Source organism: Mercenaria mercenaria, chromosome 10, assembly GCF_021730395.1.
Source record: "Mercenaria mercenaria strain notata chromosome 10, MADL_Memer_1, whole genome shotgun sequence".
Lineage (NCBI taxonomy): Eukaryota > Metazoa > Mollusca > Bivalvia > Venerida > Veneridae > Mercenaria > Mercenaria mercenaria.
This window is the reverse complement of record NC_069370.1, coordinates 33,862,791-33,887,709: the sequence shown is the minus strand read 5'-3', so window position 1 is coordinate 33,887,709 and position 24,919 is coordinate 33,862,791. Positions and strand designations below refer to the sequence as shown.

General features: G+C 33.7%; 2 protein-coding genes across 2 annotated transcripts in view; both read left to right on the top strand.

The window, feature by feature from the left end:
- LOC123559434 (uncharacterized) overlaps positions 1-14,585 on the top strand; it is a 30,143-nt gene extending 15,558 nt beyond the window's left edge. The window contains exon 6 of the mRNA XM_053552683.1: positions 14,316-14,585. Within this exon, the coding sequence (XP_053408658.1) occupies positions 14,316-14,582 (267 nt within the window). The 3' untranslated portion in view covers positions 14,583-14,585. The remainder of the gene's footprint in view (positions 1-14,315) is intronic.
- Positions 14,586-15,037: 452 nt separating this feature from the next.
- LOC128559866 (uncharacterized) lies at positions 15,038-24,655 on the top strand. The gene is made up of 4 exons (XM_053552682.1): positions 15,038-15,173; positions 16,004-16,035; positions 18,543-18,645; positions 22,416-24,655. The coding sequence occupies exons 1-4, from the start codon at positions 15,154-15,156 to the stop codon at positions 23,680-23,682; spliced, it is 1,422 nt and encodes a 473-aa protein (XP_053408657.1). The 5' UTR covers positions 15,038-15,153; the 3' UTR covers positions 23,683-24,655.
- The last annotated feature ends 264 nt before the right edge of the window (positions 24,656-24,919 follow it).

Genomic DNA, 24,919 nt, shown 5'->3' with positions numbered 1-24,919 from the left:
TTTGCTCTGCAGAGCTATTTTCCTTATTTTCATTAAATGTTTGCTGAAATCTCATGACAGATCTGTGCTTGACATGTAGGTAGCATTTTTTATCATGAAATAAGAACACGACATAATTTGTCATGGGAACTTAGATAATATACCACCACTACAATGTGCGGTCTCATGTTTTAGCTGATTTTTCAGTTTGTGTGTTTGACTGAAAATATATTTCTTGCATCAAACATGACCCCCATTTTTCTTTTGATTTTTATTCAGCACAGACAATATTCTTCAAGCAAATGTAAGTTAGATCTACAGACATTTAAAATTGGTAACCATTAAAATGTGTCAATTTTATATAGTATAAAGAAGAACAGCTATTTAGTGTGTTGTAACCTTAATGTCGGTATAGATTTAGATCTACTATATTATTAGGTTATTTAACATTGTTCTGTACAATACGGAGATATATTTGGACGAGTACCCAGCTGAGAAAACCATATTGGACGAGCCGCTAGGCGAGTTCAATATGGTTTTCTCAGCTGGATAGTCTAAATATATCTCGTATTGAACAGTACAATGTTAAATAAACTTTTTATTCTGTATCTATTTTATCTTACTATAATAATAGTTTAAATTAAAAATGTTTCACTGAATATTGTATTCCTGCCTTTTCTAGTTTTTCCCAGCTTGGTATGAGTGCCAATATATATTATACAGAACAATGTTAGACCTTAAATAACCTTTTTATTCTATATTTATTTCACTTCATACGTAATATACGTTATTCATTGAATGTTGTTTTTTCTGCGTATCATCATTAAAAAAAGTATAAGGTGCAACCTCCCTACAACAGCCATTTGGTGATTTGGGTGGTAATAATACTTGGCTGAGATATTATGCCCATAAACATCGTCAGCAAGTTTGGTGAAGATCGGATGAAAACTGTTCGGCTTAAAAGAGCGGACAAGTCTAAATTCCCCGTTTTTCGAGTAATTCAAGGACTATAATCAAAGAGTGCCTGGAACAATTTGGCTGGTTATCGAAATTGGCCGAGATGTAATGCCCACAAACATTGTCAGCAAGTTTGGTGAAGATCCGACGAAAACTGAATTATAGAGCAGACATGTTTTGGATGCTGACCGCCCGTCCGTTGCCATTCATAATCTTCTCCATTTTGTTTCTTAACCGTTAAATAAAAACTGCTGAGGTAGCTATTCAGACAGAGCTGATACCAATTTCTAGGTTTCGTCCGGAATGGCTTCTTTAAGCGGCTTTTCAAATATTCCAACATCTGATGATCCTTTTTACTGTATTTTTAAGTCTTTGATTATTAACGAACGTTTCAATAGCTAAATCAGATAGCATTGTTATCCCTTGAATCGTTTTTGTGTGTTGTAAAACAAAAAGAAAACTCAAATTAAATCCAGATTTCAAGACGCATAATCAAACTCTGTACATAGAGCGCCTACTTCATCCGTTTTACATTCGGAACATTTTCACGCGTTTCGGGCTTTATCGTATGTTTAACATGGGACTGTTGAACCGTCCAAATACAGAAAGTATAGGATTTTTTGTACGCGCGTGTGTCCAAATACAGAAAATACAGGATTTTTGTACGCACGTGCATACAAATACCGTAATATATTGTACGGTCACGTGTTGCAAATGAACGTTCGCGATTGGATAGATAAAATAGGTATAGAATAATACTGATATAATAATACGCATCTGAACGACCAACAATGATTTTATTCAAGAGCAAATCACTAGATGATCTAAATTATTTCGATTCTAACACGTTGCCAAGGATTTTAAAGTACATCCTTGGCGACATTCATTAAATATTTGCCCGATTTCAATTGGTTTCTTTTCCAGCGCGCCGCTATGACGTAATAATTATGACGTCAGAAAAATGAATTGCTGTATAATATTCACTGTTTTCAGCCTTCTTTGTTTAATAGGAAATTCTAACACGATCCGATTCATTTTCCTATTAAACAAAGAAGGCTAAAAACATCGAATTATTATACAACATTTCACTGTTTAGACGTCACAATTATTACGTCATATCGTCTAACGGCATAGCGGCACGCTGGAAAAGAAACTGATTGAAAACTGGCAAATATTTAATGAATGCCTGATGAAAGGGGGGGGGGGGGCGAATCCAGCATCAATTTGTTGACATAATGACGTAATATTGTCCATGATTTTGAATGGAAAACTGTGGACAAATAACACTGTCCATGATTATGAATGGAAAACTGTGAACAAAATGTCATAATACTGAGCAGGATTTTGAATGGGGATGTAGGGACAAATATGGTATCACTGTCCTACATTTTGAATGGAAATGTAGGGACAAATAAACGTAACACAGTCCAGGAAAATGAGCATGTTGCATTGATCAAAAGAAAAATGGTCAAAACAAACATTGTCAATTTTATGAATGGAAACCTAAACACTTTGTCCAGTCGATAATTCCTATATAAAACCAAAGTTGCGGATTAACAGTATTGAATGATAGCCCTGTTGAAGATTTTTAAGCGCGTGTTTTGTTTGTATAGTGGATTAACTGCATTTCCTTCATACAATTTTACATCCAGTCTTCTGAAATAATAACCAATGTGGTCAAAACTAGTTTAAAGTAACTGAATCAGAGATTCCTCCTCCCTTGAAAATAAGTAAAAGTGAGTGAATGAGGGGTTCCTCCTCACTGGGAGGAGGTAAAATGAGGGAATGAGGGATTCCTCCTCCCTAGAAAATGAGTAAAAATGAGTGAATGAGGGACTCCTCCTCCTCCCTGGGAGGAGGTAAAATGAGTAAATAAGGGGTTCCTCTTCCCTAGAAAATGAGCAGAAATGAGGGGTTCCTCCTCATTGGGAGGAGGTAAAATGAGGGAATGAGGGATTCCTCCTCCCTAGAAAATGAGTAAAAATGAGTGAATTAGGGGGTTACTCCTCCTTGAAAATTGAGTTAGAAGTATTTATCATCCATAGAAATGAGTTAAAACCGGTACAAGAGTAGTTTCCCTTCTTATGAAACAAAATAGAATTGACAATGAATTAAATGAATTAAATCGAATTTGAATAAAAATCATTACACAAAACCAAAATAAGTCAATTTTATGAACGTAAGTTGGCAATGTGAAATACAAACAGACTGATGTGAAATACAAACAAATTGATCATAGGGTTTACAAATCAGAGGAACTCTGTATCCGTAAATTAGTAAAGAATGACAGTAGTATGTTGAAATATTATGACTAGCATAGTGGCTAAGACTTTAAACAAATATTATAGTCCATTGTTACGACTTAAAGGTAGCGTATAAAATCATTGGACTTAATGATGGCGAAATATAATATAATTAAATCGAATGAATGGTCATGGTCCTAAGACAACTTGTACATGCCCTGTATTACACATTACAGGAGTACATTTTACAAAACTAACATGTTCAATTATTCCAGACGTGTTTCAGTTAGAGTTCATAGTTCCATTTGTACATACAGGTAAAATACATATGCAATAAACTTGATAACAGTAGGCCAATCTCAAAGATTTATAAGAATCTAGTTATAAATAAAATTCCAATTTAATGAGACATTATTTTTATTCCCTAGATAAAGACGGTACAATGATATTGTTTTAAGAGATACTGTTTATTTTAATTGATAGCAAAACATTGTTTATGATTTAGCTATGAGTGATACCTGACTTTTGTGGGGAACAAATCTCCCCACACCTTAGTTGTTGAAAGATTTTATTTCCAATTAAGCTAAGTTTCTGGATAACAATGCTGCAGCAGTGTCTGGACACACTCAATATTACAGCCTAGTTGACAGATGTATTTCAATCCTAGATTGTATCCAAAGAAATAAACTGGAAAGCTAAAGTTCCCGCTATGTAGAACTTGCGCGGAAAAAGAAAGTCAAGTCAAATGTAACTGCACAGATAAACAACGAATGATCGTAGGAACCTATTGCACCCCCGAAATACATAAAGCTGTAGAAAATGGGTACACACTCATTAAAATTTATGAAGTGTATCAGTTTCCTCAAACAGAGAAATATGACTCAGCCACAAAAACAGGGGGTATTTTCACGGAATATATTAATACATTCCTAAAACTAAAGCAAGAAAGTTCTGGCTGGCCCGGCTGGATCAAGACAGAGGAAGATAAAATCAAATACATTGCTAACTATTGGGAAAAGGAAGGCATTCAACTGGAATACAACAGCATACAACAAAACAAATGTCAAAGAGCCTTGGCTAAGCTGTGTTTAAATAGGTAACTCACTAAGATTTTTTTTTTAATTTTAAGTTAAAATTTTCATAAAATAAAAAAAAATCAGAATTTTTTCACAAACAATCAGAAAATTTACAAAAAAAATCAGAAAAGTTTCAAAAAATATCAGAAAATTTTTAAAAATATATATATTTTTTTTAAAATATAATGGTTTTACATAGAAATACATAGTGCTTTTTGTAAAAAAAATAAGAAAATTTTCCCCCAAAAAAATCAGAAAATTTTCAAAAAAAATCTGAAAAATTTCAAAAAAATTCAGAAAATTTTCAAAAAAAAAAATCGGAAAATTAAAAATAAAAATCAGAAACATTTCCCAAAAAAATATAGAAGACATATAAAAAATATTTGAAAGTAGTTTTATATTTTCTTTTTTTTCCAAAACATAATTGTATAGAACGATATTTTTTCACTACAGTATTGACTAAGTTCATTGTGTTTTTTCAGCTTCTGGGGTAAATTTGGACAAAAACAAGACTTGAGACAAACAACCTATTTCCATGAGAGCCAAGAGGACAAATTCAATATCGGACAGTACAAAAAACGTGACAAATTTTCACGTGATATCGAAAGACATGATAATAATCGAGTGGGAACATAACAAGAATTATGTGCCAGATGACACCAAAGCAAATGTGTTTATTGCAGCTTTCACAACATGTTATGCTAGATTAAAATTGTACTCTCTGTTGGAAATGTTAGGTCAGAGGGTATTGTACATGGACACTGATTCTTGTATCTATATTACCAAGGCGGGACTTGCTGAGCCTAAGCTTGGGGATTATTTGGGTGAACTGACCAATGAGCTTAATCCTGGGGAGTACATAACTGAGTTTGTAACTACATGACCTAAGAGTTACGCTTACTTGACTAACAAAAATACACAGGAATGTAAAGTACGCGGATTTTCATTGAAAAATTATACTAATAGCAAACTGATTAACTTTGGTACATTGAAAGAAATAATCATAACAGACAAATCAAAATTGGTCAATGTTGTCAATGAAAAAAAAAATGTCGTAATAAAAAATCAAACATCCTTTATAATCGTAAAGAAACAAAATGTTACAAAATGGTTTTTACTAAAAGAGTTATTGGTGATAATTTCAATACATTTCCTTACGGATTTTAATTTGTCTGTTATGGGATAAGTAGTTGTAAAAACAAAAACACTAATTTGTACATTTTATTTATTTATTTTAATTTTACTTGTAATATGATAAAATATAGTAATAAAACTAATATTTTAACCATTGTATTTGTGTCTTTTCATTTCTTTTGTTATGTGGTTTCTTTTCAATATTTTGTTTGTATAATTCTCCTGGAATTTGTGATGATTTGCCTCTCACATATCCTGCGCGTGACTGTAGATGTTTTCTCAAGATACATGTGGGTTGCACCCTTATACGATAAAACTAATAAAGAAACTGTCAGAGGCTTTGATAAAGTTTTGAGTTCTACAAATAGACGTCCAGTGACCCTAAGAAGCAATAAAGGACAAGAATGGAGAGGTCGTCTTTTTCAATCCTATCTGAAGAAACATAATAATAATTATTACTCGACGGAAAGTGAAACTCATGCTAACTATAGCGAAGTATGTATCAGGTTTCTAAAGCAAGCAATGTACCGGTACTTTGCAAGTCAACACACGTTTACCTTTACAGACGTCACTCAGGCCTAGGGGGATTAACACCTGCTGAAGTCATAAATTCTAACCAAGATGAGGTCAGATATTTGTAATATGTCAGTCGTCAAAAGAAGCAGAAAAACGTTTCAAAACTAAAACGTATCACTCCTTACAAGTTTAAAGTAGATGACATAGTACGTATTTCTCATTTAAAACATCCTTTTCAAAGGGAATACAATGACCGTTGGACAACTGAAATATTTTATATTTCTTAAAGGTATAAAAGACAAGGCATTCCCGTATACAAAATTAAAGAGTATGACAACTCGCCAGTGACAGGGTCATTTTATGAATAGGAACTGCAAAAAGTGAATAAATCTAAAGAAAAAAAGTGGTACATTGACACTATCATAAAAACACGAAAAGTAAAAGGTGTAAAACAGTCCTTGGTCAGCTGGCTCGGTTGGCCTAAAAAATATAATAGTTGGGTACCAAGTAACGATATCAGCGAAAATGACTGACATTCGTATTGTATTACGTTCCACAGACTGTGTTGATTTTTACAAGGATAATAAAACTTCCGTGTCGAATTAAGCAAGGCATTAATTTTAGATGGAAGCTGGAAGGTAGCTTTAACAGATTTTGCATTTAGCAACACTGAAAATTTTCCTAGACAAGAAATGTTATATTTTTGTAGTAATATTTGCAAAGATTCCTACGTTGGCTGTTCCATTATACCTTTATTAAGAAATGCCTTCCTGTACAATAAAACAGACAGCGCAGTTACCTTTGACAACCCTCACTGCATTCCTGTAAAATTAGGATATATACACGAAATACAGATTTATATAATTGACCAGAAAAATCATCTGGCTTCATTTTTAGATGGGACATTGACAGTAACGCTTCATCTTAAACAACAATTTTTTTAACAAACTAAAATGGAAAACATGTATATTAGTGATTGGAAATACTGGGAAAAAGAAGTTAATCAATCTCTCAAACATGAGCCTAATATGTTTGGTAAAGGACAATCAATTTTTAAAATGCAATCAAAAGTTCAAGCAGACAATAACAGAGCAAAGGCCGAGTACAGGTTCCTGTCCAAGAACGAAATTCCGTATGTGGATCCGTCAGCTATAAAAAGGACTAAGAAAAGAAAAGCTGTCACAACTGGTGTAAATCCCAAAGTAAAAACATCTAAAAAGAAGTCTAAAGCCGGTGCTAAGACATTAAACAAGAAGAAAACATATACACCGATTAAAGAAAATAAAAATAATAAAAACGATAAAAGAAAAAAAAGAAAAACTGTGTTTTCTAAACTGAAAAGAAGTAATGGCTTTTTTGAACATTTCCAATCAAGATGTGGCTAACAAATATTTGCAACCAGACAGAACCAAGTTGCCATTGAGAATATTCGTTTTGTAGAATGTCAGCCTATAACCATGATAGCGACAGAAGGTTCCCCTGTAGAAATCCAAATACCAGGAGCTGGATAAGAATATCTAGACTTGTAACGTAATCGACTTTATGTGAAGGCAAAACTATTGAAACATGACGGATCTCATCTTACTGCTCAAGAAAAAACATCTATCATTAACTTACCTTTACAATCTATGTGGTCACAGATGGAGATATACATGAACGGAAAATGAATGTCTTTGAACGCTAATAATTACCCTTGGAAAGCTTATATCAAAACATTCATGAGTACATCACATGATGATTTACAACAACTCGAAAGTCAATTATACTATCCTGGTGACCCTAATCTGGATGAAACAGACCCTGTTTCTGGCTCCAATGGCGGATTAATAAAAAGAGGGACTTTTACAAAATCCAGTGTTGAGTTTGAACTGGAAGGGCCTCTGATGGAAGATATTTTTTCAATAGACAAATACATGATAAACGGAGTTGATATCAATTTGAAATTGTACAGAAGTAATAATACTTTCATGTGTATGTCAAAGGAGGCATCGCCTGATTATAAATTAGTACTTTTAAATGTATTGTTAAAGCTGCAAAGTCAAGGTTGATCCAGGCGTATATCTAGCCCATGAAAAACAAATCCAGACAGCCCCAGCACAATACCCATTGTTAAAAACAGAGGTAAAAATGAATAGCATATCTACTAACTCCTTAGAGTTTTTATGGGACAATTTATTTCAAAACGCATTGCCTTATACAATTATAATCGGTTTTGTAACCAAACAGGCTGTAAACGGTAGTTACGTATATAATCCCTTTAACTTTATACATAGTAATGTAACCAGTATTGGGTTATACGTGGACGGTGTAAGCGTGCCAAGCCGACCATTACAGTTAGATTTTGATAAAAATCAGTTTGTATCAGCATATTTAAATTTGTTCGATTGCGCGGAAAGTAAACAAAACCGCACTGGACTTACGATTGAGAGGTCCTATTTCCCAAATGGTTACTCATTGTTTTGCTTTGTGATTGAGCCAAACAATCTAGGTGGTAAATACTTGAATCTCGTTAAAACTGGTCATACCCGTCTAGAGGTCAGATTTAAAACTCCTACTCCTGTCCCACATTAGTTGTTTAATGTTTGCAGAATTTCCCGCCTTGTTACAAATTGATCAGTTCAGAGACGTACGTTTTATTCAGCCATGAATTCTAATACGATGAAATGTATTTTGTCTAAAATAGATGGAGCCAGAAATATTGTAATGGGTATTTACGCCAACGATGCTTTACCAAGATTTGTTGTAAAATACCCTAGTATTTATATAGTGAATACAGATTTTTCCTATAATAAAGGAAAACATTGGGTTTTGTTCTACTTTGAAAATAAAACTAATGCTTTATTTTTTGATAGTTTAGGAAAACGCCCCGGGTTTTATTTTAGTTATTTGGTTGATTTCTTAACGGCGAATGCCTCCTTTTACCATTACAATGAAATAGCTTTACAACAAATGTATTCTTCTGTTTGTGGATATTATATCATGTTTTTTGTACATATGAAAGTTAATTATAAAACAAATAAAGAAATAATGTCGTATTTTACTTCTAATAAAGTTGTAAATGATATGCATGTCTATGAGTATGTACATAATATGTTTAGTGAGTGTATTTAATACATATGTTTAGTAAATAAAATGTAGTTGAAACAATCAGTGTTATATGGTTTATAAGTTAGCACTACCACATATTTTGTGTCATTCTATTGATAAGCATAGTAAAGGTAACACGTTACAAAATGAATGAATGGTGGAAAAATGAAAGTTTAATCAAGTTCACAACCCCAGCTATTATGTATATCAACGGGCCTACAATGAGTGGAAAATCTGTTTTAACCGAACGAATTCTAGAAAATGCAGAAAAAATGTACAGCGAACCACCAAAATCCATTATTTACTGTTACTCAGAATGGCAACCACTCTTTGATGAAATGAAGCAAAGTATTGAAAATATTTCATTTTATCAAAATCTCCCTGAACGAGAAACATTAGAGTGTTGGGGGTGTGAAAGACAACATATAATATTATATATTGATGACCTTTTCATGCAAGTAACACTGTCAGAAGATGCCGTTCATTTGTTTACTGTACTTAGCCACCATCTCAAGATATCAGTTATATTTTTAACTCAGTCTTTATACCCACCCGGACGATTTTCAAAGACTTTAAGTTTACAAGTACAGTACTATTTCTTACTCAGAAACAGAAGAGACAAAAGACAAATTGTCACTTTTGCATCTCAGCTATATCCAGGAAAAACCGGTTATTTCCTAGATGCTTATGATAAGTGTGTGGCACAGCCTTACGGGTATTTACTAGTAGATATATCGGCAAATACTGACCAACGCTTTTCACTAAGAACAGGAATATTTCCAGGAGAAGAAACAACATGCTTCCTCCCTTTAGACTATAAATGAAACATGGAACCTATATTGACATCAGATGTATAAAAGACGTTATTATGGAAACGCTGTTAGAGAACAACATGGACTTTTTAAAATATTTATCAGTGTTTAGTCCTAAACACAGGAAGCTGTTATTAGAAAACTCTACCAATAGTCAACTGGATGTACTTTGTGCCTTATTTTTTTATTTTTTACACGACACAATACCTATAAATAAGGATGACCTTCAATCTTTGTCATCATTTCAAAAGGCTATTCATTTACTTGCAGACAAAACTGTAAAACGTGCGGAAAAAAGAACTTTATTGATAAGAAATCAGAATCTCGTATTCCTATTTTTAAAGATTGTTTTACCAGTAATAATTAAAAATGAGTAGAGAGCTGATATTATTATCAAAGGCTCAGTATGAACTACTCAAAAAACAGTCCACGTCTAAGCTGGAAGACCATGGTGAGCAGTTAGAGCAGTTAAAACAACAACCTATCTCTAAACTGGAACACAGCGAGAAGTATTTACAAGTATTAGATGAAAGCAAAGCATCTGAACGACAAGAAGAGGACTTCACTTTTAAGTTGATACAAATAACATTGCCTAAAAACATTTTAAACACTACTTATCCCATAACAGACAAATTAAAATCCGTAAGGAAATGTATTGAAATTATCACCAATAACTCTTTTAGTAAAAACCATTTTGTAACATTTTGTTTCTTTACGATTATAAAGGATGCTTGAATTTTTATTTCGACATATTTTTTTTTCATTGACAACATTGACCAATTTTGATTTGTCTGTTATGATTATTTCTTTCAATGTATCAAAGTTAATCAGTTTGCTATTAGTATAATTTTTCAATGAAAATCCGCGTACGTTACATTCCTGTGTATTTTTGTTAGTCAAGTAAGCGTAACTCTTAGGTCCTGTACTCCCCAGGATTAAGCTCATTGGTCAGTTCACCAAAATAATCCCGAAGCTTAGGCTCAGCAAGTCCCGCCTTGGTAATATAGATACAAGAATCAGTGTCCATGTACAATACCCTCTGACCTAACATTTCCAACAGAGAGTACAATTTTAATCTAGCATAACATGTTGTGAAAGCTGCAATAAACACATTTGCTTTGGTGTCATCTGGCACATAATTCTTGTTATGTTCCCACTCGATTTTTATCATGTCTTTCGATATCACGTGAAAATTTGTCACGTTTTTTGTACTGTCCGATATCATTTGAAAGAATTTGTCCTCTTGGCTCTCATGAAAATAGGTTGTTTGTCTCAAGTTTTGTTTTTGTCCAAATTTACCCCAGAAGCTGAAAAAACACAATGAACTTAGTCAATACTGTATTGAAAAAATATCGTTCTATACAATTATGTTCTGGAGAAAAAAGAAAATATAAAACTACTTTCAAATATTTTTTATATGTCTTCTATATTTTTTTGGAAATGTTTCTGATTTTTTTTTTAAATTTTCAGATTTTTTTTTGAAAATTTCCAGATTTTTTTTTTTGAAAATTTTCTGATTTTTTTTTTTTAATTTTCTGATTTTTTACAAAAAGCACTATGTATTTCTATGTAAAACCATTATATTTAAAAAAATATATATATTTTTTGAAAATTTTCTGATATTTTTTGAAAATTTTCTGATTGTTTTTGAAAAAATTCTGATTTTTCTTATTTTATGAAAATTTTAACTTAAAATAAAAAAAAAATCTTAGTGAGTTACCTATTTAAACACAGCTTAGCCAAGGCTATTTGACCCTTGTTTTGTTGTATGCTGTTGTATTCCAGTTGAATGCCTTCCTTTTCCCAATAGTTAGCAATGTATTTGATTTTATCTTCCTCTGTCTTGATCCAGCCGGGCCAGCCAGAACTTTCTTGCTTTAGTTTTAGGAATATATTAATATATTCCGTGAAAATACCCCCTGTTTTTGTGGCTGAGTCAGTTTGAGGAAAATGATACACTTCATAAATTTTAATGAGTGTGTACCCATTTTCTACAGCTTTATGTATTTCGGGGGTGCAATAGGTTCCTACGATCATTCGTTGTTTATCTTTGCAGTTACATTTGACTTGACTTTCTTTTTCCGCGCAAGTTCTACATAGCGGGAACTTTAGCTTTCCAGTTTATTTCTTTGGATACAATCTAGGATTGAAATACATCTGTCAACTAGGCTGTAATATTGAGTGTGTCCAGACACTGCTGAAACATTGTTATCCAGAAACTTAGCTTAATTGGAAATAAAATCTTTCAACAACTAAGGTGTGGGGAGATTTGTTCCCCACAAAAGCCAGGTATCACTCATAGCTAAATCATAAACAATGTTTTGCTATCAATTAAAATAAACAGTATCTCTTAAAACAATATCACTGTACCGTCTTTATCTAGGGAATAAAAATAATGTCTCATTAAATTGGAATTTTATTTATAACTAGATTCTTATAAATCTTTGAGATTGGCCTATTGTTATCAAGTTTACTGCATATGTATTTTACCTGTATGTACAAATGGAACTATGAACTCTAACTGAAACACGTCTGGAATAATTGAACATGTTAGTTTTGTAAAATGTACTCCTGTAATGTGTAATACAGGGCATGATACAAGTTGTCTTAGGACCATGACCATTCATTCGATTTAATTATATTATATTTCGCCATCATTAAGTCCAATGATTTTATACGCTACCTTTAAGTCGTAACAATGGACTATAATATTTGTTTAAAGTCTTAGCCACTATGCTAGTCATAATATTTCAACATACTACTGTTATTCTTTACTAATTTACGAATACAGAGTTCCTCTGATTTGTAAACCCTATGATCAATTTGTTTGTATTTCACATCAGTCTGTTTGTATTTCACATTGCCAACTTACGTTCATAAAATTGACTTATTTTGGTTTTGTGTAATGATTTTTATTCAAATTCGATTTAATTCATTTAATTCATTGTCAATTCTGTTTTGTTTCATAAGAAGGGAAACCACTCTTGTACCGGTTTTAACTCATTTCTATGGAGGATAAATACTTCAACTCAATTTTCAAGGAGGAGGAACCCCCTAATTCACTCATTTTTACTCATTTTCTAGGGAGGAGGAATCCCTCATTCCCTCATTTTACCTCCTCCCAATGAGGAGGAACCCCTCATTTACTCATTTCTGCTCATTTTCTAGGGAGGAGGAACCCCTTATTTACTCATTTTACCTCCTCCCAGGGAGGAGGAGGAGTCCCTCATTCACTCATTTTTACTCATTTTCTAGGGAGGAGGAATCCCTCATTTCCTCATTTTACCTCCTCCCAGTGAGGAGGAACCCCTCATTCACTCACTTTTACTTATTTTCAAGGGAGGAGGAATCTCTGATTCAGTTACTTTAAACTAGTTTTGACCACATTGGTTATTATTTCAGAAGACTGGATGTAAAATTGTATGAAGGAAATGCAGTTAATCCACTATACAAACAAAACACGCGCTTAAAAATCTTCAACAGGGCTATCATTCAATACTGTTAAACCGCAACTTTGGTATTATATAGGAATTATCGACTGGACAAAGTGTTTAGGTTTCCATTCATAAAATTGACAATGTTTGTTTTGACCATTTTTCTTTTGATCAATGCAACATGCTCATTTTCCTGGACTGTGTTACGTTTATTTGTCCCTACATTTCCATTCAAAATCTAGGACAGTGATACCATATTTGTCCCTACATCCCCATTCAAAATCCTGGACAGTATTATGACATTTTGTTCACAGTTTTCCATTCAAAATCATGGACAGTGTTATTTGTCCACAGTTTTCCATTCAAAATCATGGACAATATTACGTCAACAAATTGATGCTGGATCCTCCCCCCCCCCCCCCCCCCCCCCCCCCCCGCGCCCCTTTCATCAAATGCCGTCAAGGATGTACTTTAAAGTCACTGGTAACGTGTTAGAACCGAAATGATATAATATCTTCGCATCTGAACTCCAAACAATGATTTATTCAGTGACAAGTCACTAAATGAGATATATTATTTCTTGAATGAATCGGATCGTGCTAGAATATCAACTAATCACTGTCTGACACAGCTTGTAAATCTATCCCCATTCTGATTATTTGTCACTTGTCAATTGTTTAGGTATTTTTGAATATGGACACATATCTCACTTGAATATCTGTTTCATTTTATTTTAGGTAATAATTAAGTCTTCAGCCTCTATCACATATAGATAAACATACATTTCTTTAGAAATATGATGCATTTCTTTATTTTGTTGCAAGCAATATTATTTAAATAAATAATTTCCCAGAAGTACTCTCTAAAGGTGTGCTATTTGTTTCGAACTATTACTGGGGTATGATAATAAGTTAACGCAATTTACATATCTTGAAGTATCTTGTTATAGCCTTTATTTTTCGAGACAGAAAAAATGAAGATATTTTTGTGAGATATTTACTTTTGATAGTATTACCAATCTATTTATATATTTTCTATTTATTGGAATTGTCACCCTTTAATTTTCCAATACTTCAGATAACATGCTGTCTGAGAAACAGTTCTAATCAGACTCTACAGAACGAAGACTGTGCAATCAGAAAACTGAGTATTGTCAATAGACCGACTGACAATGTAACTTCTTGTTTAGCTGCAGAAGTAATCAACGGTTCTGTGTACGTTTCGATTGAAGATTGCAGCAGGTTTTTCAAAGCTTTCAATGTTTCAAAATACATAGGTAAAGTATATTATTCAGATTTTATATACATTTTACTATTCATTCGTCTACTGAAAACAACGTGGTAACATAATAGACAATACTTTTATATTTGATTAACTTTATAATGCCATTCATTTGTGGTCTCATCAAATTTTCAGTTTACAAAAGGTAAATCTATATCATTCAAAAGATATATTCATTGAGAGTAAGAAATCACGTGTACCTAAGGTTTCATATCATTGATTTTATAAAAAAGTTTCTTTAAATAAACGCATGTATGACAATTTTACATATTTTATATAAAAAATAGAAAGGAAAAATACAAAAATGATGGCACCATAAATCGAGGCGTGGGTCAATCGTAAAAATAAAGATAAAATTTATTTCGAAAATAGCATTTGATTAACCAAACGTTGAAAATGGAAAAAAAATGTTTTTGCATAAGCATCAAAGGGGAAATTGTCGCCAACATGCACGTACATTCGTACACCGATTAAAAGAGAAAAACGTTTCATGGCCTCATCCCTCATTTATAAATTGTGTTTTAGTTAAATTTACCATCTAAAAGTTCCAATATATTGCAGTTCCAATACAAAAAAGACAACAATAACAGTATCATCATCAGCAACAACGCCAACACCATCACCATCACCAGCAATGGTAAACATAAGTAAGAGGTGAGAAATGTTAGTTTCTCTCTGACGAAAAATACAAAATCATAGAAATATAAAAAGTGAACGGAATAAATATGATAATAAAAATATGATAATTGAGTCTGTAAGGATGATACTGAAGAGCAGTGGTCTAGCAAATCAAAAAAAAAAAAAAAGACCATACTTGCCCTTGCGGGCCTTAGCACTGATCGTTTATCATATTTATACTGTTCACCATTTATCATAATAACAGTATTCATCATTTATGATAGCTGCAATGTTAATCATCTATGGTGTTATAATGTTCATTATTTGTGATAAGTACAATGTTCATTTGCTATAAGAATTTTAAGTATCATTTCTTATTATAATGAGTCATCATTTATTATATTTATCGTGTTCATTATTTGTTATCGTTATAATAATCATCATTTCTTATTACTAGTTTTCCATAATTATAATTTTATAATATTATTTTTATTATTATAATGTTCATTATTCATCGTAATTATACTGTTCGTCATGTATAATAATTATAATGTTCATCATTTATCAGAATTAGAATAATCATTACCCATTATCATTATAATGTTCATCATTTATCATCATTAGAATAATCATTACATATTATCACTATAGTGTTCATCCTGTATTATAACGTTAATCATTCATTATTATTATAATGTTCATTCTTTAATATCATTGCAATGTTCATCATTTATTATTATAATACTTTTCCTTTATTATCATTATATTGTTCATCATTTATTATCATTATATTGTTCATCATTTATTTTCGTTATAATATTCATCATACATTATAATTATAATGTCATTTTTTAAATTTTCTGTAGCTCTCCAGTCGACCAGAAACCAACACAGCCTGGTAGGTCATGAATTTTATTTCCTTTTTTAAAACAAGAGGACCATGATGGTCCTGAATCGCTCACCTCTTCCCATATGACCCAGTTTTGAGTATGACGTTGTTTTTTCTATTATTTGACATAGTGACCTAGTTTTTGAGCTCATGTGACCCAGTTGTGAACCTGACCTAGATATTATCAAGATAAAAATTCTGACCAATTTCCATGAAGATCCATTGAAAAATATGGTCTCTAGAGAGGTCACAAGGTTTTTCTATTATTTGACCTATTGACCTAGTTTTCGAAGGTACGTGACCCTGTTTTGAACTTTACCTAGATATCATCAAGGTGAACATTCTCACTAATTTTCAAGAAGATCTCATGAAAAATATGGCCTCTAGAGAGGTCACAAGGTTTTTCTATTTTTATACCTACTGGCCTATATTTTGACCGCACGTGACCCAGTTTCGAAATTGACCTAGATATCATCAAGGTGAACATTCAGATCAATTTTCATGAAGATCCATTGAAAATATGGCCTCTAGAGAGGTCAAAAGATTTTAATAATTTTAGACACACTGACCTAGTTTTTGAAGCAGTTGACCCAGTTTAAAACTTGACCTAGATATCATAAAGATGAACATTCAGACCAACTTTCATACAGATCCCATGAAAAGTATGGCCTCTAGAGAGGTCACAAGTTTTTTTTTATTATTTGACCTACTGACCTAGTTTTTTAAGGCACATGACCCAGTTTCAACCTTGACCTAGATATCATCAAGGTTAACATTCTGACCAATTTTCATGAAGATCCATTCAAGGGTATGGCCTCTAGAGAGGTCACAAGGTTTTTCTATTTCAAGACCTACTGACCTAGTTTTTGATCGCAGTTGACCCAGTTCGAACTTGACCTATATATCATCAAGATAAACATTCAGACCAACTTTTATACAGATCCCATGAAAAATATGGCCTCTAGAGTGGTCACAATGTTTTTTCATTATTTGACCTACTGACCTACTTTATGACGGTACGTGACCCACTTTCGAACTTGACCTAGATATCATCAAGATGAACATTCTGGCCAATTTTTATGAAGATCCATTAAAAAGTATGGCCTCTAGAGAAGTCACAAGGTTTTTCTATTTTTGGATCTACTGACCTAGTTTTTCACCGCACATGACCCTGTTTCGAATTTGACCTAGATATCATCAAGATAAACATTCAGACCAACTTTCATACAGATCCCATGAAAAATATGGCCTTTAGAGAGGTCACAAGGTTTTTCTATTATTTGACCTATTGACCTAGTTTTTGACGGCACGTGACCCACTTTCGAACTTGACCTAGATATCATCAAGATGAACATTCAAACCAACTTTCATACAGATCCCATGAAAAATATGGCCTCTAGAGAGGTCACAAGGTTTTTCTATTATTTGACCTACTGACCTAGATTTTGATGGCACGTGATCCACTTGCGAACTTGACCTAGATATCATCAAGGTGAACATTCTGACCAATTTTCATGAAGATCTCATGAAATATATGGCCTCTAGAGAGGTCACAAAGTTTTTCTATTTTTAGACCTTCTGACCTAGTTTTTGACCGCACCTGACCCAGTTTCGAACTTGACCTAGATATCATCAAGATGAACATTCAGACCGATTTTCATACAGATCCCATGAAAAATATGGCCTCTAGAGAGGTCACAAGGTTTTTCTATTATTTGACCTACTGACCTAGTTTTTGACAGCACGTGACCCAGTTTCGAACTTGACCTAGATATCACCAAGATGAACGTTCTGACCAATTTTCATGAAGATCTTATGAAATATTTGGCCTCTAGAGAGGTCACAAGGTTTTTCTATTTTTAGACCTACTGACCTAGTTTTTGAAGGCAGTTGACCCAGTTTCGAACTTGACTTAGATATCATCAAGATGAACATTCAGACCATCTTTCATACAGATCCCATGAAAAGTATGGCCTCTAGAGAGGTCACAAGGTTTTTCTATTATTTGACCTACTGACCTAGATTTTGATGGCACGTGATCCACTTGCGAACTTAACCTAGATATCATCAAGGTGAACATTCTGACCAATTTTCATGAAGATCTTGTGAAATATATGGCCTCTAGAGAGGTCACAAGGTTTTTCTATTTTTAGACCTACTGACCTAGTTTTTGAAGGCACGTCACCCAGTTTCGAACCTGACCTAGATATCATCAAGATGAACATTCTGACCAACTTTCATAAAGATCCCACAAAAAATGTGACCTCTAGAGTGGTCACAAGCAAAGGTTTACGGACGGACGGACGCACGGACGAACGCACGGACGACGGACGCTGCGTGATCACAAAAGCTCACCTTGTCACTATGTGACAGGTGAGCTAAAAATCAGTAATTTTTAATCGCTGTCACATTCCTTTAGCCGGAATTTTACAATTTCTGAACTTGGATAAAAGTTAAAAACAATTTATTCGTATTGAACAGATCGGTTAAAGACCTTTATTATGTGCCAATTTCAGATTTGCCGGTGGTCAAAATGGTTTTAATTGCGGTGATAGTCTTTGTATCGCTCATGGTGATTGCATGTGTAGTGTTCGCAACTGTAGTCTGCAGGAAACTCAAGTAAGTTATGTAGTAAACAAACATGAATTATACGGATATTTGATACCTGAATGAAGTGATAATTATTGAATGTTTGTTGAAAACTCATATCAAAGGCCTTCCGCAAAATAAATTTTTGAAAACTTTTTAAAAGTTTAACTTTTTCACAAGAAATGCTATAAAGTAATTGTTTCCTTATGCTTCCTCTAGACATTAAATATTTTAAAGACAAGTCCAGATTTCTTGAAAGCTCAGGGCTCCCAAAACACAATCGGAGATGTGCATCGCCATGTAGACCTGCCACAAATAGAAACTGTAGTGAAAAGATTTTCTAGTAAAGATAAAATCTTTGCGACAATATGATATATACGGGTAAAGCAATGGCATTTATAGAGCACACATGAGAGCCATTGTTTCAATGTCCCAAATTCCCTGAATGTACTTAATACTAAAATAGTGCTTACCTTTGTCTCTCGTCTGGAATTTATGCAATACTGAAGTAAAGCTTAGAATATTGAATTTTCAGACGTTTCTGAACGAATGCTTTTGTTGAAGCAACCTGCCATTGTAATGAAATGTTGATGTGTAAGCGGAGATAACATATTCAATATCGATTTAATAATAATATATTATACGTAAGCAGCATAAAGCTTGTTAAATAGGACACATCCGCTTTAAGGCCTTGCCGTTCCTGAATATAATGTCTTGTACGTTGGATTAAATGTTTGACAATATATACACAGTCGTAATATTATGGAAGGCTACAGCTGCATTAGTATATTTTAAACCCCTCTAATATTTCGAAATAAATCGCACACCACTGCTTTTTTTTTAGCTCACCTGTCACAAAGTGACAAGGTGAGCTTTTGTGATCGCGCAGTGTCCGTCGTCCGTCGTCCGTCCGTGCGTCCGTGCGTGCGTCCGTAAACTTTTGCTTGTGACCACTCTAGAGGTCACATTTTTCATGGGATCTTTATGAAAGTTGGTCAGAATGTTCATCTTGATGATATCTAGGTCAAGTTCGAAACTGGGTTACGTGCCATCAAAAACTAGGTCAGTAGGTCTAAAAATAGAAAAACCTTGTGACCTCTCTACAGGCCATATATTTCACAAGATCTTCATGAAACTTGGTCAGAATGTTCACCTTAATGATATCTAGGTCAAGTTTGAAACTGGGTCACGTGACTTTAAAAACTAGGTCAGTAGGTCTAAAAATAGAAAAACCTTGTGACCTCTCTAGAGGCCATATATTTCACAAGATCTTCATGAAAATTGGTCAGAACGTTCACCTTGATAATATCTAGGTCAAGTTCGAAACTGGGTCACGTGCCATCAAAAAATAGGTCAGTAGGTCAAATAATAGAAAAACCTTGTGACCTCTCTAGAGGCCATATTTTTCATGGGATCTGTATGAAAGTTGGTCTGAATGTTCATCTTAATGATATCTAGGTCAAGTTCGAAACTGGGTTATGTGCGGTTAAAAACTAGGTCAGTAGGTCTAAAAATAGAAAAACCTTGTGACCTCTCTAGAGGCCATATATTTCATGAGATCTTCATGAAAATTGGTCAGAATGTTCACCTTGATGATATCTAGGTCAAGTTTGAAAGTGGGTTAGGTGCGGTCAAGAACTAGGTCAGTAGGTCAAATAATAGAAAAACCTTGTTACCTCTCTAGAGGCCATATTTTTCATGGGATCTGTATGAAAATTGGTGTGAATGTTCATCTTGATGATATCTAGGTCAAGTTTGAAAGTGGGTCACATGCCATCAAAAACTAGGTCAGTAGGTTAAATAATAGAAAAACCTTGTGACCTTTCTAAAGGCCATATTTTTCATGGGATCTGTATGAAAATTGGTCTGAATGTTCATCTTATTATCTAGATCAAGTTCGAAACAGGGTCATGTGCGGTCAAAAACTAGGTTATTAGGTCTAAAAATAGAAAAACCTTGTGACCTCTCTAGAGACCATACTTGTGAATGGATCTCCATAAAAATTGGTCAGAATGTTCACCTTGATGATATCTAGGTCAAGTTTGAAACTGGGTCACGTGCCTAGGTCAGTAGGTCAAATAATAAAAAAACCTTGTGACCTCTCTAGAGGCCACACTTTTCATGGGATCTGTATGAAAGTTGGTCTGAATGTTCATCTTGATGATATCTAGGTCAAGTTTGAAACTGGGTCAACTGTGGTCAAAAACTAGGTCAGTAGGTCTAAAATTATTAAAATCTTTTGACCTCTCTAGAGACCATTTCAGTGGATCTTCATGAAAATTGGTCAGAATTTTTATCTTGATAATATCTAGGTCAGATTCAAAACTGGGTCACATGAGCTCAAAAACTAGGTCAAATAATAGAAAAAACGATGTCATACTCAAAACTGGGTCATGTGGGAAGAGGTGAGCGATTCAGGACCATCATGGTCCTCTTGTTTCTAAGAGCTATCACTTCACAACAGGAATAGTAAATTGCTAAAATCTGTTTGTTTCTACAAAAATTATACATTGTACAATATAAATGTATGTATCGCCTTTTTATAATAATATACTGTTTTGCTGTGGTGCTGAGGTCAGTAAAAATTATTTGATTTTGATTATCTTAACTAAAACGAATCTCTTTTTATGTTTAGCCAAACTAACAAAAGATATATGTCTATATTATGAAATGTCATATTGTATTGTCTATAATTATAAGAATCGCAGATTACAATCTGTCTATAAGTCACTAATTTATTTGAAATTTTAGTGTTTCAGAGTTTCAAACGTTCAGAGCAGTGTGAATTTTTTAAAAAAAGTTGGTTTTGTTTGTAAGTATTAGTGCCTTTGGAACCGTTTCACATTATGCGACGTTGAATCGTTCTAAAATTGAAATGATCAGGACTGGGAATCCAATGGAAACAACTCGCCTGCCTCTAACTGTCTGTCCTTTTGTAGATTACCCATACAACTTAAATGATTGTATGCCACAACGTCTCATGTCGTCGCACTGTATCTACGAAGCATATATTTGGCAAACATAATGAATTTATACGAATGAAGAATTCATCAAATGTCCAGAAAAGCGTTTTCATGTTCAAAATTAGTTAGGAACATGGGTTGTAAATCAAACGTTAATATATGTAAATAGAACGTATAATGAAAAATAGTTTGTGGTTCAATAGCTTAGATATCTACAATATGGACATATATCTTTTGTAATGTATTTACGACTTGGTTCAACTTACCAAGGACATAAAGGTGAATGTTCGTTTTATTTGAGGCCACCAAAACGAAACATTTTTAATTGCCCCAATGTATAATTGATATTAGTTATAGCTTTAAAAATCAATGATAAACACCATTGCATTATATTAATGTTGTAGAAATAATTCATTTACACCATTTACTTTTACGTGTGATGTTTCCGCTCTGGTCGTGGTAAAAAAAAAACAAAGACAAATATCAAACAGGGAATGCCACGTACCAAAAACGCAGCCTCCCCAAAACGAATCCCACAGCACGCAGACGTGCACACCACAAACACACACACACATACACAAAGTCAACACACGAGGACAAAACGAACAAACAAAGGAACACAGTGGGCACCGCCTTGGAACGGTCAGTGGCAAAAACACCACTGGGGAGCTTAAACCGGTTTATGGTGCGCACCCAACCTCACTCTTACCCCCATTTAAGCCATTTAATTTGAAATATCACGGCCATTTACGGGTAATATTAATAATTTAGCCCAGCTATACATTTCAATCTTTCGAAATGTAATCTAATAGTAATGCTTAAACTATATACTTACAGACACAGTGGACAAACTAAAGAACAACAACGGCCGAACTCTGTAGCAAACAGAGTATATGCAACTGAAGGTTTTCATAACATGCAAATAGACGATGAGGAGTACACACTCATATCTGACATGGAAATTGAACATCAGTCTTCTGAACCGTATAAACCACCCGTTCCAGATCGAGGCAGCAATACGAGCAAAGACAAAGACACTAAAGAGATAGAGATTGTAACTCTGGCAGAGTACAGTTTACCGTCTGACAATGTTAGAGTTGGTTGTAAGATTTCTCAGATTTCAGACTATTGCATGACGACGTATGATGACCCCATACGACTTAAGTTGAAAGAAGAACATAAAAAGAAAGGCGACAGCGTTCGTATTGAAAACTGTTTACCTGATGGTAATGATCCACGACCAAACAAAAGAGACCGTAAAACTAATTCAAAAAATTTGGATAGGAATTCTTGGAACAGTCAGGTGAGTGATAGGAATTCTCGGAACAGTCAGATGAGTTCTTTATATCCTAACTCAGCGACAGCGGACATTGGAATCGATACACAAAGTACGGCGGCTTTGTCGGAGGTAAAATATGCAAAGAACAGACATGAAACCATTGATTTAGAAAATACAACACATACAAAGCAAAATGAAGATACATATGAAGACAGTGTGACAAAAATGGACCAAAAACAGGGTAAGGAAATTCTCGAGAACTTAGGTATCCATGAAACTCTATCGGGAGAAAATGATATAAAAGAAAATCCGGGTGACGATAGCGACTACGAAGATCCGAATATACTTGAAGGTAATTTTCCGACCAAATGCTCTTCGCCGTTTGAGGAACATGTTTGTTTGCATTGCTTAAAGCCAGAACATTTGACGAAACTTGGAATAAAAATAATTTCTGACGATATGTATGAAAAAAGCAAAATCATACGAAGAAGTATTTCTGACCCGTCCGCTCGGGTATACTACAATAAGGTAGACATTGGCAGCGGTGAAGAAGAAGAAATAAAACTACAAGATGACCAGAAACATGAAAGAGATCGTGTTAAAAATGAAGAAGATACATTGACAGATTTAAATGTTGTAAGAAGAAAGAAAACTACTGCCACTGCAAGGAGGTGTAGCGTGTGTCACACAGTGTATGATAAACTTGGTGATACACAACAGAATGCATGGGCTAATTGTACAGATAATGTTTATGACAAGTTTGGTAATTTTAAACATTTCAAACATCGCGGCCAGGTAAGTGGTAAACGTATGAATTCCACATAACCATGAAACGAAGGAAACCCTATTCTAGAAGCATATCATTTTATTTTATTGATAACCTGCTGATTGAGAAATAATTGGCCTTGTGTTCCTTTTAGCGCGAGACTGAATCATGAATGTGAATATGTTTGAAACCTGTACTATTTAAACGGTTTGAATGTGAAATGGAAGGAGACTTATTATATAAGAGGCAATGTCGGTAATGTAAACAGTTTGAATATTGTGTCTTCAACTGCCTGCTCCACATACACAATTGTGAACTTCTGCAATTAGTGCCCTAAGAATTAAACCAATTCTATGATACACAGATTCTTGAAAATTGATTTGAAAATACAAATTTTAGCTAAATGTTTAACTTACTATGTGTAAAACATTTATTTTATTTTATCAAATCTGAAAATGCTAAAATCAGCGAACCGTTACAAGACCTATGCAGTTAAAAAAATAACGAAACATTGTATAGAATTATACACATACCTAAACTGCGTTAGTCAAATTTGCCGGTCATAACCTTTAATAAAATTAAGGTATCTTTGTCTCTCGAACCTTTTGTAGTTTTAAAAGCATCCATGTTGTCAATGTTGATCCATTCTAAAGGACTTAAAGAAGAAGGTCAACAGTAAGTGGCAACCAGAGGATAAGAACACACTGTTGTTCGTTAAAAAGTCACATGACCAAAAGGTTCTCCGGAACTCAATATTATGATCACTCGATTCATGGTCTCGTTTAGACTGGACACTTTATTTGGTGTCCTGTGGCCACCTTTTTTTTTTACTCTGTTGTATGCATGCACCGTTTTACATGTAAACATCTGATACGTTTTGTGCAAAATGGCAGATGCTAGTGTTTTCATTATTATAGATATTACCTGTAAACTAATTGTCAAATGCAATGTCTCATGCATTTGTTTGATGCAGGAATATATGCAGTTTATCTGTAACATTCGAAGAATAAAATCCTATTGAAACTTATAGAATCTTGGTTGAAAATTTGACAGTGAAATTGTTAAAATACGGAATTGACAATTCAAATATATACGTGTCTTGTGTCTATGAAAATATACTCTTGGACAACACAAGATTATAAATAAACTTTTCTAAGAAACATGCAGGAGAAAATAAAAAATAAAATTCATTTTTGTTTACCAGAAGATGAATTACTAATACACTAGGAATCCGGGGTGTTCTAGTGTGGTAAATGTTCACTTCATAGGGACAAAGAACGGGACAAGACTGGAATA